The 15,740-nt window shown below is 51.2% G+C and overlaps 1 protein-coding gene across 7 annotated transcripts in view; it reads left to right on the plus strand.

The window, feature by feature from the left end:
• The window catches only part of ANKS1A (ankyrin repeat and sterile alpha motif domain containing 1A), a 78,444-nt gene that overhangs the window by 42,155 nt on the left and 20,549 nt on the right, over positions 1–15,740 (plus strand). For 6 of the 7 annotated variants that reach the window (XM_014953710.1, XM_014953711.1, XM_014953708.1 and 3 more), the window contains 2 exons: positions 353–419; positions 8,775–8,881. In XM_014953710.1, coding sequence (XP_014809196.1) covers positions 353–419; positions 8,775–8,881 — 174 coding nt within the window. Of the gene's footprint in view, positions 1–352; positions 420–8,656; positions 8,882–15,740 lie in introns of those variants that run through there. The other variant, XM_014953712.1, reaches the window with a different exon arrangement.

Raw genomic sequence — 15,740 nt, forward strand, 5'->3', positions numbered from 1 at the left:
GTGATGGTGCCACTTTTGCAAACTTGAGATCTATTTTGGAACCTTTTCTAAGCACGGCTGCTCCGGGTGGAAGTGCTGAGGAGCACGGTGTCCGGGCACAGCCTTGGGAAATGAGATGGGTTTTAAAAAAAAAACCAACAAACCCAAACCAAAAATACCCACCGAAACCATCCCTACAAAGACGTTTCCAGAGGTGTTAAGGGCACCTTTTCGGGGTCGGGGTGTCTTAACATCCTTTCCTGGATTTCTTCGGCAGCCACGTGGCAGGTGAAATCCTGGGGCTGCCTTTACCTTTTCCTCAGGCTTTATGAATAATGCAGCACGTGCTCTTTCTTTTTTTAATTATTTACAGATTGAGAAAATCATGAGTTCCATCGGCGAAGGCATCGACTTCTCTCAGGAGCAGCAGAGGATCTCAGGTACCGTACCCAGTGTGTGTGTGTGTCCGTCTGTCCAAAAATAAAGGTGCTGCCTCCTGCCTGCAGAGCTCTTTAACCTGCCGTGGCTGCAGGAGGGGAAGGGAAAAGGCTCTGGCACAGCAGGAGCAGCCCTTGGCTTCCCTGCATAACACTCAATAGCAATCTGAACCCAGTGCTCCCCTAGGCAGATTAGTTTAATTTTATATCATGCCGCTGTCCTTCCCGCCAGCAGGGTTTGTGGCAGAAAGGGGCTGGGTGAAGAGAATTGTGGCTGGGACCCCCCAGCCTGATGGGAAGGGGGGGGACTTGTTGATTATTATTAATGTTGGTTAATACTCACCCCGGGACAGCAGTGGGTGTGCACAGGGGTTCCTGTTTCTTGTTGAAACTGCCCCTTGATAATTTTGGGGCTTTTATTACCATTCAGGATACGGTAAGTTTTGAGAGGCTGTTTTGCATCCTTGAATTGCTTTAAACAAAGATTTATTGCTGAGAATTGTGGCGTTTTTATTTCGGTGCCTTCCCATACATGAAGTGCCTGGTTATAGCCCCTCCTTTTGGGGAGATGAGAGTTGCTGGTTTGTGTGAGGGCTCTGGGACGCTGCTGCTGCTCTTCTGCAAGTGAAACTTCTTTGCTCGTGGGCGGTAAAACCAGCTCTGGGGCAGGGGCTGGCTCCTTCCCCCTGCTCACACAGCCCCGTAACCACGCTGTGCTCATACTTAAAACCTCACAACTCAGTGTGAAGGAGGAAGATCAGGTTTTCTGCACATACAAAATAAAACTAATTAGCAGCTGAAGGATGGTGTCAGGACTCCAGCCAGTATCCCAAGGATACAGACTTCCACTGGCTCCTGCCATTGCTGTTGTTCTGGCCATGGCCTCTGAGAAAGTTGCACTGATCCTCTGCACTTCTCTCCTGCCTCTCAGAATACGTTTGTCTTGAGTTTCTCTTCTTCTCTGGTGGGGAGAAACAAAATATTCTTTAAGCAGTCTGTCTGAAAAGGAGCCGCTACGGATTTGTCTTCTGGCTGCTCTCACAATTCCCACAACAGCCTTGCTTTTGTTTCAAATCCATAATGCAGTAGCAAGATGCTCTTTTTTCCTGGCTTTTCTTTTTTCATTATGTAGGTGTGGGTCTGTCCCTTTGGAAATGAGCAGAACCTCTTTATAACCCTCCACGTTCTCATATTTTGTTCTTTAAAGCTCTTAAAATCCTTTCAGTCCTGGGAGGATGGGGTGGGAATTCTGTATTTGGAGTCTTACATCAGGGTGACTGTGGCCAAGAAATCAAATATGCATATTGGATATAGTGGTGGAACGGGTCCAGCAGAGGGCCATGAAGATGATCCGAGGGCTGGAGCACCTCTCCGATGAAGCCAGGATGAGAGAGTTTGGGGGGGTTCAGCCTGGAGAAGCAAAGGGTCCGGGGGGGACCTTATAGCAGCCCTCCAGTACCTGAGGGGGCTCCAGGAGAGATGGGGAAGGACTCTTTGTCAGGAACAGCAGCGACAGGACGAGGGGTAACAGTTTTGCCCTATTGCTTCAAATTGGATAAAAATCATCACAATTTCTTTTTTCTTCATATTTCACCTACATCTATGACCTTGAAGGATGTAGTTTTATTAATTTTATAGTAAAACTTTATAAATAGTGTGAGATGGTTTAGTTGTGCATTTTTTCTTTGCTTTTCGTAATTTCCATAAAACGAGATGAAGAGGAAGGAATCGTAATGTCATTTAATGCATTGATTTTCCTCCAAGAGAGCAGCGTCCTCCTCCAGCCATGGTTGCAGTTATTAGAACTCTTATCTCCGCAATGCAGCATCAGAGCCACGGGAGACGATCCTGGGTTAAAACACTGGCATTTCTGTAAATGCTGTGAGTAGAGGCGACTGGGACATGGGGAGCAGCGAACCCCGCGCTGAGTTTGTGCTCAAGGTCCGGACTGGAGCCGTGCAGAGAGCCAAGGCTTGGTTATAAATCTTCCTCCACTGCTTCTGCAACAACCCCTTGGTTCTGCAGGATCCTTTTGTCATTTTACCAGTTTTTTTCCTATGTTTTTTGTGTCTCCTTTGGAGGAAAGTAGATGTGAAGGGGAGGTGGAACTAACAGAGGAAGGAGGCTAGGTGTGCCTCCGTGCTGTTTGCAGAGCAGGGAAATGACCTACCCCTTTCCCAGCCGACTTCCACGTTTCTGAGCTGCTCGGGAGGTTTATTTTAATTCTTCTTTTCCTGGGATGCAGCTTTGCTCTGGAAAGCAGCAGTTTAAAGGACCTCTCCTCCCACTGCTGTAGGCAGAGCGTGGGTCCTCAGGAGCCCAGTCCTTGGCCATCAAAGGAGGAGATAATTGCTTGGCTTTAATGGTGCCTTTTGAGGGGGAGCTGTGTGTAGTGAGACACAGCACACGGCTTGATTAAACAGATGCCGTTGAACTCTGTTGTCTGGGGACCAAAGGTGCCTAAATATCATGTACTGCTCAAGGGTTTTAGAAAATTCACATCTTGGAATTGTTGTTGTAGGAAACGCTTTCTGCTGGGGGGACTGGTTCAGCTGTGGCAGTGCTGTCCCTGGGATGCTCCCTGGGTGACCAAGTGCCACCATCCCAATAGCCAGGGACATTCCTGCCTTTCTGGGGACACGACCTTCTCCCGATGCCTCTTGGATTCCTTTGCTGGGGGAGGATTGTCCTCCCTGGCCACTTCTGCTGGGGGCAGTGGCCGTGCTGGGAGTGGGACTGGGGTGATGCCAGCTGGGGATCAGCACGGGTGTCGCGGTGGCCGTGTTCTTTGGACATGGTCCATCTGCCACGTGCCTCAACGTGGGTGATGCCGGGCTTTTTCCAGGAGTTCCTCTAGGTATCAATATCCACTAAACAGGGCTGTTTGCAGGACGGGTGTTTCACTGAGCATGAATTTCCTTCTCTGCCTCTAAATGAGGAGCAAAGACAAAAGCAGAACTCGGGAGCTCATTTGCCTTTCCTGCAGCGGGATGGAGGATGCTGAGAGCTGCCACCACCAGGGCTTCTGTCCTTTTAAATCCTTCACCTCCAAACTGCGGCATCTGAAAGGCACGGGGTGGGCAGCGGCTCCTCCTGATGAGATGCTGATGGTACCCGCACACAGGGCTCAGGTTTGCCATCATAAAGCTCATCTCGGATCCATTTGTCACTTGGGTTCTTGCTCTGGGGAGGAGGAACCCACCCTGCGTCCCCAGTGGGAGTTTAGCCTGTGCCTGCCCTGGGTGCTACGTGCTGATGAGGGCTTAGGTTTTTCTGGGGTCAGATCCCTTTTGCAGAGGGATGCGAAGCAGCGTGTGGGGTTCTGCTCTGCTGTGATGACAACTGTTTAGCATCTGCTTTGTGCCAGCCCTGCCCTCCCCGAGCCGGTGCGATGGATCGATACCGTTGGTGGGGAGGGCTGACATGGAGGGGAGAGGAGGAGCCAGAGCTCCAGCAAAAGCTGCCGTTGTGTGGGGAGTTCTCAGCAAAATGGACACCCGTCCCTGGAGCTGGCAGCCCCGGGAGCTGCCTTGTCCTTCAGCCCTGTGTTTTCCTGCGGGATGTGCTGCCTCACGCTCCGATCGGGATCTCTCACACACACACCAGCTGCTGGACACGTTCCCTGTCCCTCCTTCCTTCCCTGTATGTGCAGGAGCCAGAGGGGGGGCAGCGCTTTCCCACCCCCTCGCTGCGAGGACGAGGGCTGCCCTGGGCTGCAGGAACCCTTCTGCTTTTGTTTTCTAGCAGTGTTTTAGCTTTTGCTCCTCCAGACTTTGCCAGGGCTGCTTTAACGCTTCAGATCATACCGCAGGGAGCAGCAGGGGACTTTGCAAACACTCTCACATCCTCAAAAATGGGTGGGCTTGGAGGATCTTGGTGCTCCTGACTGGTTTGGTGTCTGGAATCGCTAATTTGGAAAGGTAAAATGCCTTGCTCGGCGTTTACTGCGGAGATGAGTATTTTTGAAGCCAGTTTATACAAGCAGTGATTACACACAGCTGACTTGTGTCTCAGGAAAGCAGGGACCCCTTGGAGTCAGGCTGGAACAAACCCAGGCTCCAAGATGCCTTATTTCAGGTGCCTGTTGTGTCCCAGATTTCCCCTACAAACCTGAGCAAATAGCTGCTTCCTGAACCGTTGAGCTTTCCTCCATGAAAACAGGGTAAGACAAAACTTCTGTGTCCTGCCACGGCGTGATGGATGAGCACATTAAACTTTGGAGGCCCCTGGATGATAAAGTAATTAGATAAATCCTGGCATCTTTATAGAATTTGGAGCTAGAATCTGTTTCGTGGCCAACAGGTTCGACCCTCTCATTTCCTGGAAGAGCTCATAATAAAATCTTCCAAATGTATTTCCCAAGGGTGGGGTGGGATAGGAGGGAGGAAAGGAGAGGTCTGTCACTGGTCCATGTTGGTAGGTGCTTTTTGGAGGCTGAGGAATCAAGGAATCTCTTGAAGGATACCAGATTCCACCTGGCTTTGTTTTAAAATGAGGGCTTCTTTGCCTGGGAGGAGACATTTGTATTCAGCCTGTGCCTCTCTGCACGTGTGTGTCGCGGTCACACGTTCCTTTGGCTCCAGGAACCCACTTGGGAGCATCTCACCCTTCCAGGGGGGCTCGGGGGGGCCGGGGAGCCTGGGTTTGGCAGCAGAAGCTCAGCCCCACGGCACCGCAGCCCCTCATCTTGCTGCTGCCTTCGGCCGGGAGACCCGTGTGGGGCTGGTTTGGTTACAGCCCTGTGTCAGGCACCATTTCTCTCCCCAAAAATCAAGGAGATGAGCCGTTTCTGCTCAGTAAATCAGCTCGGTGCGGGCAGGAGGCACCTGCCCTGGGCAGGGAGGGCATTTGGGGCGGGTGAGTTGACTCTGATGGGGACTCGAGACGTGAGGAATGGGCTCGGTGTTTTACTTGAGGGACAAGTAAAGAGGGACAACTTCGTTAGCACTCTGCATTCGGCTAATTGATCTTCCTTCCAGTAAAGTTGGGTGCTGGCTGGATTTCTGGCATCTGATGGTATCAATGACCGCATCCTCCTCGCCCATCCGTCTTGCCCAATGCGCTGCAGGAGTTTCTGGCCCCCCGCAGTGGATTTAAGGACTTTCAGCTGATGACCATCCCCAGCCGGGGCAATAACTGCCCGACTTGGTTCTCTCCCACGTGTGCTTTGTGCCTGGGCAGTGGTTCCATCAACACCTGCAGTTTTTCCCTCCCAGTGAACCTGGGTCGTGTGTCCTCGGGCCACACCAGGTCACGTTAAGCTGTTATCAGTTTCCCGGAGCAAATGGGGTGATGCTTTTTGTCCGACGTGACCCAGCTACTTATTTCTTCCTCCAAACAGACTCAAACTTTGCACTAAAGGTCATTATTGAAACCGTAACTTGTGAAAGGACCTCTCTGAACCCTGATCCTCTTTCCTTTTCCTGTTTTCCTTGAAGCACGTTTTCTTACTTGGAAAATGTCTTGCAAGAGGAACTGAACTGCTTGGCTTGCTTTTTTTTTTTTTTTTTTGCAATTTTGAAATACTCTGATTATTTCTGACTACACTCTCTTGACTGTGTTCCCTCTGCCATCCGCAGACCTTTTAAAGGTGGGATTCCTAAAGGGTGGAGCGTAAGGAGGATGGAGCTGAGAATTAGGAGTTTGTTTTAATCACAAGTTGACATCGGGCTCTTGCTGGGGGGGCACAGGGACTGGGATTTGCTCCTGTGCCATCCCTGTAGTGTGCAAATATTCAGTGTATTTCGGACTTCCTTATTCTCAATCTTGGATGTTTTGGGGCATCTGTTCTCTTTTCTTTTTAAAGCAAACCCCTCCGTTCCCCTCCCTGCATTACACACCCCCCACCTTCGTTTTGTCTTGATTTTGAGTGGTTTTAAAACCAGAAAATCTGCACTTGGTGTCTCTGCAGGTTTCCCCTTCATAAAGCAGAAATACATTTATGAGTGCACTAAAGGCTGAGTAGAGTAAATAATTTTTTAAAATCGAAATTCAGGAGCTCAGAGGAAGGAACTGCTGCGGTTTCATTCCCCCTGCCAATACCCCGGCTGCTTTCAGAAATGCTGTAGTAGGCAGCCAGCAGCCTCCTCACCTCTCTCTCGATAAATTAATTCTGAGCCAGCCACAAATCACTCGGAACTGTCAAAGCAGACCTGGAACATCTTTCTTTTTTTTTTTTTCCCCCTTTTGAAAACCTGAGCCGCGTAGTTCCATCATCCAGTAAATATTGAGAAGTCAGTAATTTCCAGTGGAGAGTTCTGAAGCCGCCGTCACCCTCCCCTCTCCTGCAGCCTCCGCCGTGCGGATGGAGGAGCTGGGAGGGGTAGGAGGATGAGGAGAAGGGAGGGACAGGCGATGCGAGAGCCGGAGCCAGGGCTGCCAGCCACACGGCGAGCCTGGAGCTCCCTGCCTTCAGACAAAGCCCGTGGCGGCGGCGCTGGGCGAGGACGGAGGACGGCTCGGTGAGGGGACGCGGCGGCTGGCGGAGCAGGGAAGGATGGAGAAGGGAAGGATGGAGACCCCCCCGGGACCAGCGCGGGAGCTTGTTGCATAAATCCCAGGTTTAGCTGCTGCCCTTCGGCCGGGGCTGCCGTACGGGAGGGAGACGGAGCCCTTTTGTGCTCCCTGCGTCCCTGGTGCTGCGGCGTGTGCTGGGAGGACTGGGCAGCTCGGGGCGGCCGCTCGCCCGGCAGAGGAGCTCTCCTGGGGACCGGAGCGGACGGATCCCTTACCCCAAGAATTTCCAGCCTGAGCTCTGCCTTGTGCAGCCATTGCAGGGGCGGGGGTGGGAAGGATGGCTTGGAAGGTACCAAACAGCTTCAGCTGACCTGAAGGTTCAAAGAAAGCCAACCTGGTTTTCCTCATCATCTTTTCATTTGCACCCTTGAAACAGATGTGCTGAGAAGCCCGAAAAATCCTGCCTGTCTCGCATAGCAAATTCCCCGATGAAAAGGAGCTCTCTGAACTTTTTTGGGGGGCATATTTAGGGTCTGAAGCTTTTCTAGAGGAGGGTAACAAGTCACTGGACTCTCTTCCCAGGGCTGAGCGAAGGGAGAGCTTTTCTGCACACCTTCCATCGGGTGTTGGGAAGAATCTCATTTATCAGAGGCTGCGAGGAGGTGCCAGGGCACGTCTTGGACTTGAGCTGCTGCAGGAAGAGCAGAGAGCGTGCTTGCTTTGGGGTGCTTTTTGTCTTGTCGTGGTTTGGAGGCGAGGACTGAAACGCCGCCTCCTCCTGAGCTGCTCCCTGTCTGAGCGAGGGGCTCGGATGCGGCGGCTGAAGAAGATGAAGGAAGGGCAAACGCCAGCGGGTACCGAGCACCTGGCAGGACCGAATGTGGGTGAAAACCCTATCAATTCCTCTGTCTCCCTTGCTGCCAGCCCCTGCAGGGGTGTCGTTAGTCTCCGGTGCAGCCAGCCCGCTCCCAGCAGCGCGCTGCGATGCCACGCGTCCGGATAGGCGGTAAAATGACAGTGCCAGGACTCTCGTGCTCGGGGTCACCCACACCTCTGCTCCTCCTGACACCCTAACGGGGAGAGAAAGCCCTTACCATGGTTTGCCTCTTTCAGGACTGCTGGGGGAAAAAAAGTATAAGCCCTTCTTTCCTTCTGCTGCAGTTTGTGTGCTTTCTTTGTCTTGCATGTCTTCCTGCGGACGGCTGCTCTGGCCTGGCTTCTGCTGCTTTTCTGACCCTCCGTCGTGTCTGGTTTGTGTCTGGGCTGCATGAAGATGTGTTTTCTCTTTAGCTGCTTTGTGCCTCCGACGCGCCCGGCCCCCTCCGCCGTTCGCCCGCGCAGGGTTGTGCGCCCGCCGTGTCACGGAGCAGAGGACCCACGCAGCTCCCCACGCTTGTGAGCGGCTCCGCTCCCCGTCCCTCGCACCCAGGGCTGGCTGGGAATGCCTGGGGGAAGGGGAGGGGGGGAAGAGTTTGCTGCCCTCCTCCCGCCCCCTCCGGACGAGCCAAGGAGAGGATCCGCATCCCCGCGGGGCTGGGCTTGGTGTGTTTGCCTGGCAAGAAGCTGCCCCGTGCCCTGCGAGCGCTGCATGAGACGCCCTGGTCCCAGGAGCGCTGCTGAACACTCGGCCCGGGCCAGGTGTTTCTTTTTCTGAGTGTTAACTGGGATTTACAAATTAAAACCCGGAGCCGGCCGAGGCGCTGGAAGCTCGTTGTCCATGGTCTGTGCGCACAAGAGGAATTGTCTGCCGGCTGATTTGTTGTACTCTGGGCATAATTTTTTTGAGTTTCTTTATGGTAATGACTATGATGTGGCAATGCCATCTGTCCTCCTCAGAGTGCCGCTGCTACCGCCTTAACGGTTTCTCCCTTTTCAAGCGTCTGCCGATTCCTCTCTCGTCAGGTTCGCGGATGCTGGAGCAGAGCGTCGGGGAGTGGCTGGAGTCCCTGGGCCTGCAGCAGTACGAGAGTAAGCTGCTTTTGAACGGCTTTGACGATGTCCGCTTCCTGGTGAGTTGCTGGGTGGGACCCAGGGGCTCTGAACAAATGTCTCGGCCAAACCTGGGCTCGTTGCCCCGTGGCAGCCCCGGAGCTGAGCTGGGGTCTGCAGCCCAGCACAACCGGCCTGGGGGGAGGAGAAGGTCAGACAAAAGGAAGAAATGAGGGTTGTGTTGGGTCAGGGTCATTCATCTTCACATTTAATTCAGGTGTTGTAGTTTTTCACTATAATTTTGATGTAAAATTTTATTTTCTCTGCCCCCTGAGTCTTTGCTCTCCACTTGACTCCAAAGATGGGGACTGAATTCACTAGTGTTTTGAGGAAATCATTGAGCACTCTGTGTTGTGGACTGGGAAGGAGGTGATGGACCTCTTGTTGGAAGTATCCTCACTTTGAGCATGCAGGCAGGATGGTAATGAGCTGTACCTAATTGCATTGACACTGTTGGCTCTGAAACCTAATGATGACACGACGGTAATGCTTGATGTTGAGGGGTTTTTTAATAACCAGTGTCTTTAAGCTGCATGGTGTAAAAATCTGAGACTTTGTATGAAATGATGAACTGCAAAGAGAGAAAGTCTTGGTGCTGCAGGAGAGTTCTTCCTGCACAGCTTAAAGAAATGCTTTTTGAGTGTGGACTCCAAGTTTTGCAAATAAAGAATTTCCAAAAGTGGATGTAAACCTTTGGAGAAGTCATTTGGGCTGATGTCCCATCCTGCCTCGGAAAGGGAGCGGGGGCATCTCTCTGGTGCTGTGCTGGTGCTGTGCTTGGCATCCTATCATGAGCTGGGAGAAGAGGGGGTTTGGAAAACAGGGGGTCCATCCGATGGTGGTGAGGGCACCCGAGGGGCAGCTGGAGAGAGGAGGGAAGCCTGGATGGGGCATGGGTGGGGGGTCAAGGCAGTGCGGTGTCGGGGGAGTTGCTTAAAGGCAGGGGGTAATGAAGCTTTTAAAAAATGACCTGGCCAATGGGATAAATGTCCTTGTGAATGTCCTGGGATCTCCAAGCAGCCCGAAAAGTGGAATGCTGTGAATCCAGCCCTACTCCTGGCCACCGTGGTGGGCGGCTCGTCCCCTTGTGTCCCCTTTGCCTGGCAGGGCCAGGGCTCCCTCCAGGAGCCGGGTTTTACTGTGGTTTGTGCATCTCCAGTGGAGGAACTGCGGGTGACAGGCGATGGTTTTGCCACACACCCTCTGCCATCTCCTGTTCCTGACACCTTCCCTCTTCCCTGGGGAGGATTTGGGGCGAGCTGCCCCTGCAGAAGCCCTGGGCACCCCCCACAGCCGTGCAGGACCAGGGCTCCAGCCCCCCCCGAGAATCCCACCCAGCTGGTCCCTCTGGTGGACCCTTGGCCAACTGGGACCACTGCATTTGGGCAGGGTGTCCAGCTCCATGTGAGGTTTCAGCATCCCCTGTGCACTGGGCTGGTCCGATGCAACTTCAGGGATGCTCTGGAGATGGTATGATGAATTTAAATTAAATAATACCCCGTAGATCCCTGCTTGGGATCCTCTGCTGGCGGGTCTTTGACCTTCGTGGTATCAGTGGGCTGCTGTCACTCCAGCAGTTAGCAGATAAAAAAGCTTTTGCTCTGCCTGGCCCTGCCTGACAAGTGCGGTGATAAGACCTCTCTCAGCACAGGAGTTTAATAACGAAGGCAATTAACTTTCCACTTGTCCCCAGAGAGGGAGGAGCTGGAGGCTCGGAACCAGGAATTTTTATTGACTGGGCTTATTTGCAGTAAATAGCAACAAATGCAAACTGTCTGATGCAGAATTTTGTCATTTATAATATGAAAGCAAAGGTTCTTTCTACATGTCCCATAATGTGATTTTATGGAGTGTGTGGCTTTTTAATACTGGTTTTCTTCTCCACCCAGTGCTTGGTCACAGCTCCCAGTGTGGGAAATCGGCTTCTGCTGGTTCCGGGAGGGAGGTGGGACGCTCTCCTCACTCAATTTTTAAAAGGTCAAATAATTTCACAAAGATTTCCTGCAGACCCTTGCTGGTTTCCATTTTGCTGCTTATCCCTTTTCCGAGGAAGTTGGCTCTGGCTGCGGTGCCTCGACGGGCTCGGAGTCCTTCCATCCGCATCCCGGGAACTCCAGGCTGATGCAGTCGGCCCATAGGAAAGCTGAATTATTGAGAGTCTTCCCCTCTGCCATGTTCCTTGCCTTCAGCTTCTGATGCGGGAGTAAAACCTTTGGCTACGGTACAAATGAGGGACAAGTAGTTAATTTGCTTTTAGTAGCGGTTTTGATGTTCTCAGATGAATTATTAAAGTTGTTGTAAACACTGCAGCTGGGTAGTGCAGGGAGAGGGCCGGGATGCTCAGCGCCTGGCAGGGCAGGCTGTCCCTTCCTTTTTCTTTTTTATATAACAGTTTCTTTATGAACTGCCACTTTCAATCGCTAACGAAGAATATTTCAACCTAAGTGGCGTTATTTTCCTGGAGTTAAATGCTTTCTGTGAAAGGATTAGTCCCTGTTAGGGCCTCGTTACGTTGAATATTTCAAGGTCCAAAGAATGCCGGGTAATGGTTTGCAAATTGCCAGATGGGCTATGAGGCTAATTAAGTTGTAGCAGCAAAAATTAAGAAGTTGGGAGTCTTTTGATAGGGAAATGCTCTTGTTTTCTATGTAGGATTTTGCTTTGTGGGGCTTTTTCAGCACGCCAAGGATGCTCCCTTTGCTGCCGGGGGCCCTGGGGACCCGTTTGCCAGCAAACAAGGAGCTGGTACGTTGGGCAGAGGAGAAACACATCGCGAGGGCAAACTGTTTGATTTGTAATGATCCTACTGCTGTAAAACAGAGGCAGCGTCCTGGAAGAGATCTTTAACGTGCTTACGGGGAGTGCTCGGCGTGCAGGAGATGGGAACTTTAGGATTAGGAAAAGAGGGTGACAAAGAGCGTATCCTGTACCTGCAGTGGATGAAATCCAGCGTTTGTTGGCACTGGGCACTTGGTGCTCTTCTACACTTAAGAAAAATAGGTGTTTAAAATATACTGTTTGCCCAGTTGGCAGGGTAGAGTTGGGGAGAGCGGGATTAGTCAAACATCGATGTGACGTGACATTAAATCTTACTTGCCAGGGTAGGTGTTTCTGGGAAGGGACTGAAGTTCTACATTTATTTTGGATTCTGTGTAATCTTTTTGGCTTGGCTGAGGGAAGAAAAGGGCTATAAAAGATGGATTTAGGTAGCTTAGTTTTCTAAAAGACCGAGTTTTCTCTTTCCAAGTACTAACATCTGCATATTGGCCCGTGTTTCTGTGTCTGGAGAAACTCTGATATTCCCTTTAAGTTGGCTACAGGGGCTTTGTTGTGCTGGGTTCTGTGCAATGGAAAGAAAGAGGCTTTCCCTGATTTTCTTGCCTTTATTCTCCAGTCTGAGGGAGCAGATTCTTTTGCTCATCCTCTCCCTTGCCACCGAATGATCTTCACTGCTGGCTCGGGGCGATGGGCCTGTGACACTCAACTTCTGCCTTTAATGGGGGGCTTTAATTTGAGGAGCAGGCTGCTCAGCCAGCTGGAGATTTAAAAAAAAGCTAAAATGGAGATGGAGCTTCAAATTCTCCTTCTCTGCTTCACAGCCCGCTGGAATTCTCTCATTAGAGGGGGAAAGGTTTATTTGTGCGGTGGGTAAACACTGCTGGATTGAAGCTGCCGGCGGAGAATTGCTGGGCATGGGCTGTGCTGTCCTCCACTTGGCAAAAATACAGCTTTGTGAGTGGAATAAAGTCCTCGGCAGAATTTCATGGTGAGTGTTAACAGCGCTGATGAGCCAGGGATGCCCCAGCATCCTCCCCCGAGGAGGAATGCAGCCCTCGGGAGGGGTTTCAGGAGACCCATCCTTCTCCAGAGAAGGAAAATAAAAGGTCAGCTCAGCAAACCGTAGCAGTGAGTGAGTGATGCCATTCAGAAAAATGCACTATAAATCAACTTAATTGTCCTTGACCAGTAACGAGCTGGGGGAGCTGCAAGAGTAGGGGAAAATGTCACAGGAATATGAACCCAGAGGGATTCTGCTGCTCTAGGAGTTGGTCCCATGGCATCTCCTGTCATCACCGGTGCCTGCAGCAGAGGCTCCCTTCGGGAAGTCCATGGGAAACTGGTTTTGCACCATGAGATGCTCAGTGCATCCCAGTGCCCTGGGCCAGACCCAGGAATGACCACGGGGAAGGGCCAGGCTGGACTCGGCTCTTCAGGGGGAAAAAAAAAGGGACATTGTCAGTGTAATAAATAGGAATTGCAGTAACTTAGGGTGGAATTCCCCTGCAGAAGTGGGGAAGGAAATGCCATTACCTGCGCCCTCACTACAGTATTTTGTGATCCCACAGATCCCATAAATGTGTCCGAGATGTTTGCAAAAGCTTTTCCCTTCCCTTGGGGGGCTGAATGTTTGCTGCTGCCCCAGAGAACTTCTCAGGCTGACATCTGAGAAGGGCAAACCTCACATGCTCTGGCAATTGTACCATTATTCTGTAGCTGAACTTTTTATTCAGTCCAAAGACATTTTGATTCACAAATGAGCAGGTAAAAGAGAACATAAACCATTTTTATGGCTCTTTTTTTTATTATTATCATTATTGTTCAAGCCTGGATTCCCATGGAGTGTGTGGAAAGCAGCTAATGCTGATTCAATGAGACAGCGTCAGAAATGGAAATCTGTTCTCCTCATGGAGTGCCCTGGGCTCCTCTGTTTGGGTTGGTTTTTTTTATTTTATTTTTTTATAATTGGGGAGAAGTGGTAGAAAAATGATGGCATTGGAAGAACAGGGTGTCTGCAAATAATTTAGAGAACTGACATTAATTTGATTAAATGTAATTCAGTGCCATGTTAGATTAGCCTGCGGTGGTCTTCGTTAGGAAAAAGCTTTTCTCTTCTCTGCTCTCTGTGTGTGTGAGCAAACGGTGGATAAAACAGTGGATAAAAGCATAGAGTGGAGGCTTTGGCTCGGTGTGTGAGCAGAGCTGAAGGGTGGCTGCCCGGCTGGATCCCAGGACACGGAGCTGGGTCCATTTCACCCCCAACCCCGGTGGTTTGGGTCCTGCTTGACATCTGCCCCATCTTCATTTTCACCCGATGCCCCCCCTTTAGAAGCACAGGGCATCTCCCAGTGTCCTCGCTGCACCCCAGCTCCAGTTTGCATGATGCGCTCCGTGCCTCCCCAGCCTGGCTGGCAGATGCCGGTCCCCTGGGCAGCAGCCAGGCTCTGAGTGTGCTCAGAGAATAATGTGTGCGCCCCGAGCTTTTTCTTCTATTTTCATATAAAACTTGTCATTTCATAGCAGCCATCTGGGGAGAACTTTACTGACATATTCCAGTAGCGCTTTACACCCGGTAACGGTCTGTGAAGAACAGAGACCTATCGGAGACCCCACGGAGAAGGTTTTACTGGTCCTGCACTTGGCGAAACGAAGAGGGAACTTGCTGTGATTGCAGCCAGTGGAGAATAATTTAATACAGCCCCCGGTAAGGCCCCGGGGGTGGGTTGTCCCAGGTGGGCTCTGGGATGAGCTCTGTTCATCCAGGCAGAAGATCTCGAATGGTTTTTGGACTTGGTCTTCCCAAAGCTCTGTCCTGCAGCATCGTGTGGGGCCCGAGCTGGTAAATCGGGGTGTGTGGAGGTGCTGCGGGCAGGAGTAAATGCTGCTGATCTGGACAAGAGGGAATGGCCTCAAGGTGCACCAGGGGAGGTTCAGGTTGGATATTAGGAAAAATTTCTTCACTGAGAGGGTTATTAAGCATTGGAGTGGGCTGCCCAGGGAAGTGGTTGAGGCCCCATCCCTGGAGATATTCAAAAAACGAGTTGACGTGGTGCTTGGGAATATGGTTTAGTGTTGGTGGTTGTTTGGTTTTTTTGGTTTTTTTGGGTTTTTTTGTCAGAGTTAGGTTTATGGTTGGACTAGATGATCTTAAAGGTCCCTTCCAACCTGGGTGATTCTGTGATCCCCAGACGTGCTGGAAATCTGCCCTTTCCCAACTGCTAATCACATCTGGGGAGCTCCTGGCCTGCTTCTCACTGGCTGGCAGATTTATTACTGAAAAGGCTTTCATTTTTTTTATGAGATGGGCAGGGAGTACATCAGCCGCGTTATTACAGGAGTATTGTCTACTGTTTGTCAGTGCTGCCAACCTCCTGGAAATGCCTTTCCTCCCTGGTGCCCAGACTGATGGTGATGCCCTGGATGAGCCCCCGGTGAGAGGGGAGTTGGACCCTCGCGTGGGGGTTTCTGCCAAGCGTCTGAGCGGGAAGCCCTTCCTACAATCAAATGGAATTTTTTTTGACAGCTCTCCAGTGGGTTTCAGATGCTGCTTGGGTGGTTCACAAGGACTGGGCTCTCTCCGCCAGGGCTTGGGGTGGTTTTTTTGGGGGTTTTTCTCTGGAAAGGGAATGGTGAGAGCGGGGATGTGCAATGATCCAGCATCTCAGCGTTTCGGCTCCGAGCGGGGAAGCCCTCTGCGTGTGATGGACATGGACTTCATGGAGAGCAGCAACTTCGGGGTGGATTTTTGAGGAGCAAAGTGGGTGGACCAGAACTAGTAATTTAGAGGATACTTAAATTTGATTCATTAGTAGCTCCAGGCCCGATAAACATTAAAAAAGCCATTAAAGTAGCAGTTAATTTTTTTTTTTCTCCTCTCAATAAAATTGCCTGAACTTGACAACCATGACCGATTCCCTCCGTTGCCATTGTCACGCTGCCAGCCTGCATGGGGGAGAAAATTAAACAAAAATGAAGTGGCTGTGTGCTAATCTAGGATTTATTGTAGGTTTTTGTATACGAGCCCTTTCCACACTCAGGGCTCTGTGAAGAGCTGGGGTTTCGCTGTCATGCCCTTAACTAAACAAATACTTCTTTTCCCCC

The sequence above is a fragment of the Calidris pugnax genome, unplaced genomic scaffold, assembly GCF_001431845.1.
Source record: "Calidris pugnax isolate Ruff unplaced genomic scaffold, ASM143184v1 scaffold245, whole genome shotgun sequence".
NCBI lineage: Eukaryota > Metazoa > Chordata > Aves > Charadriiformes > Scolopacidae > Calidris > Calidris pugnax.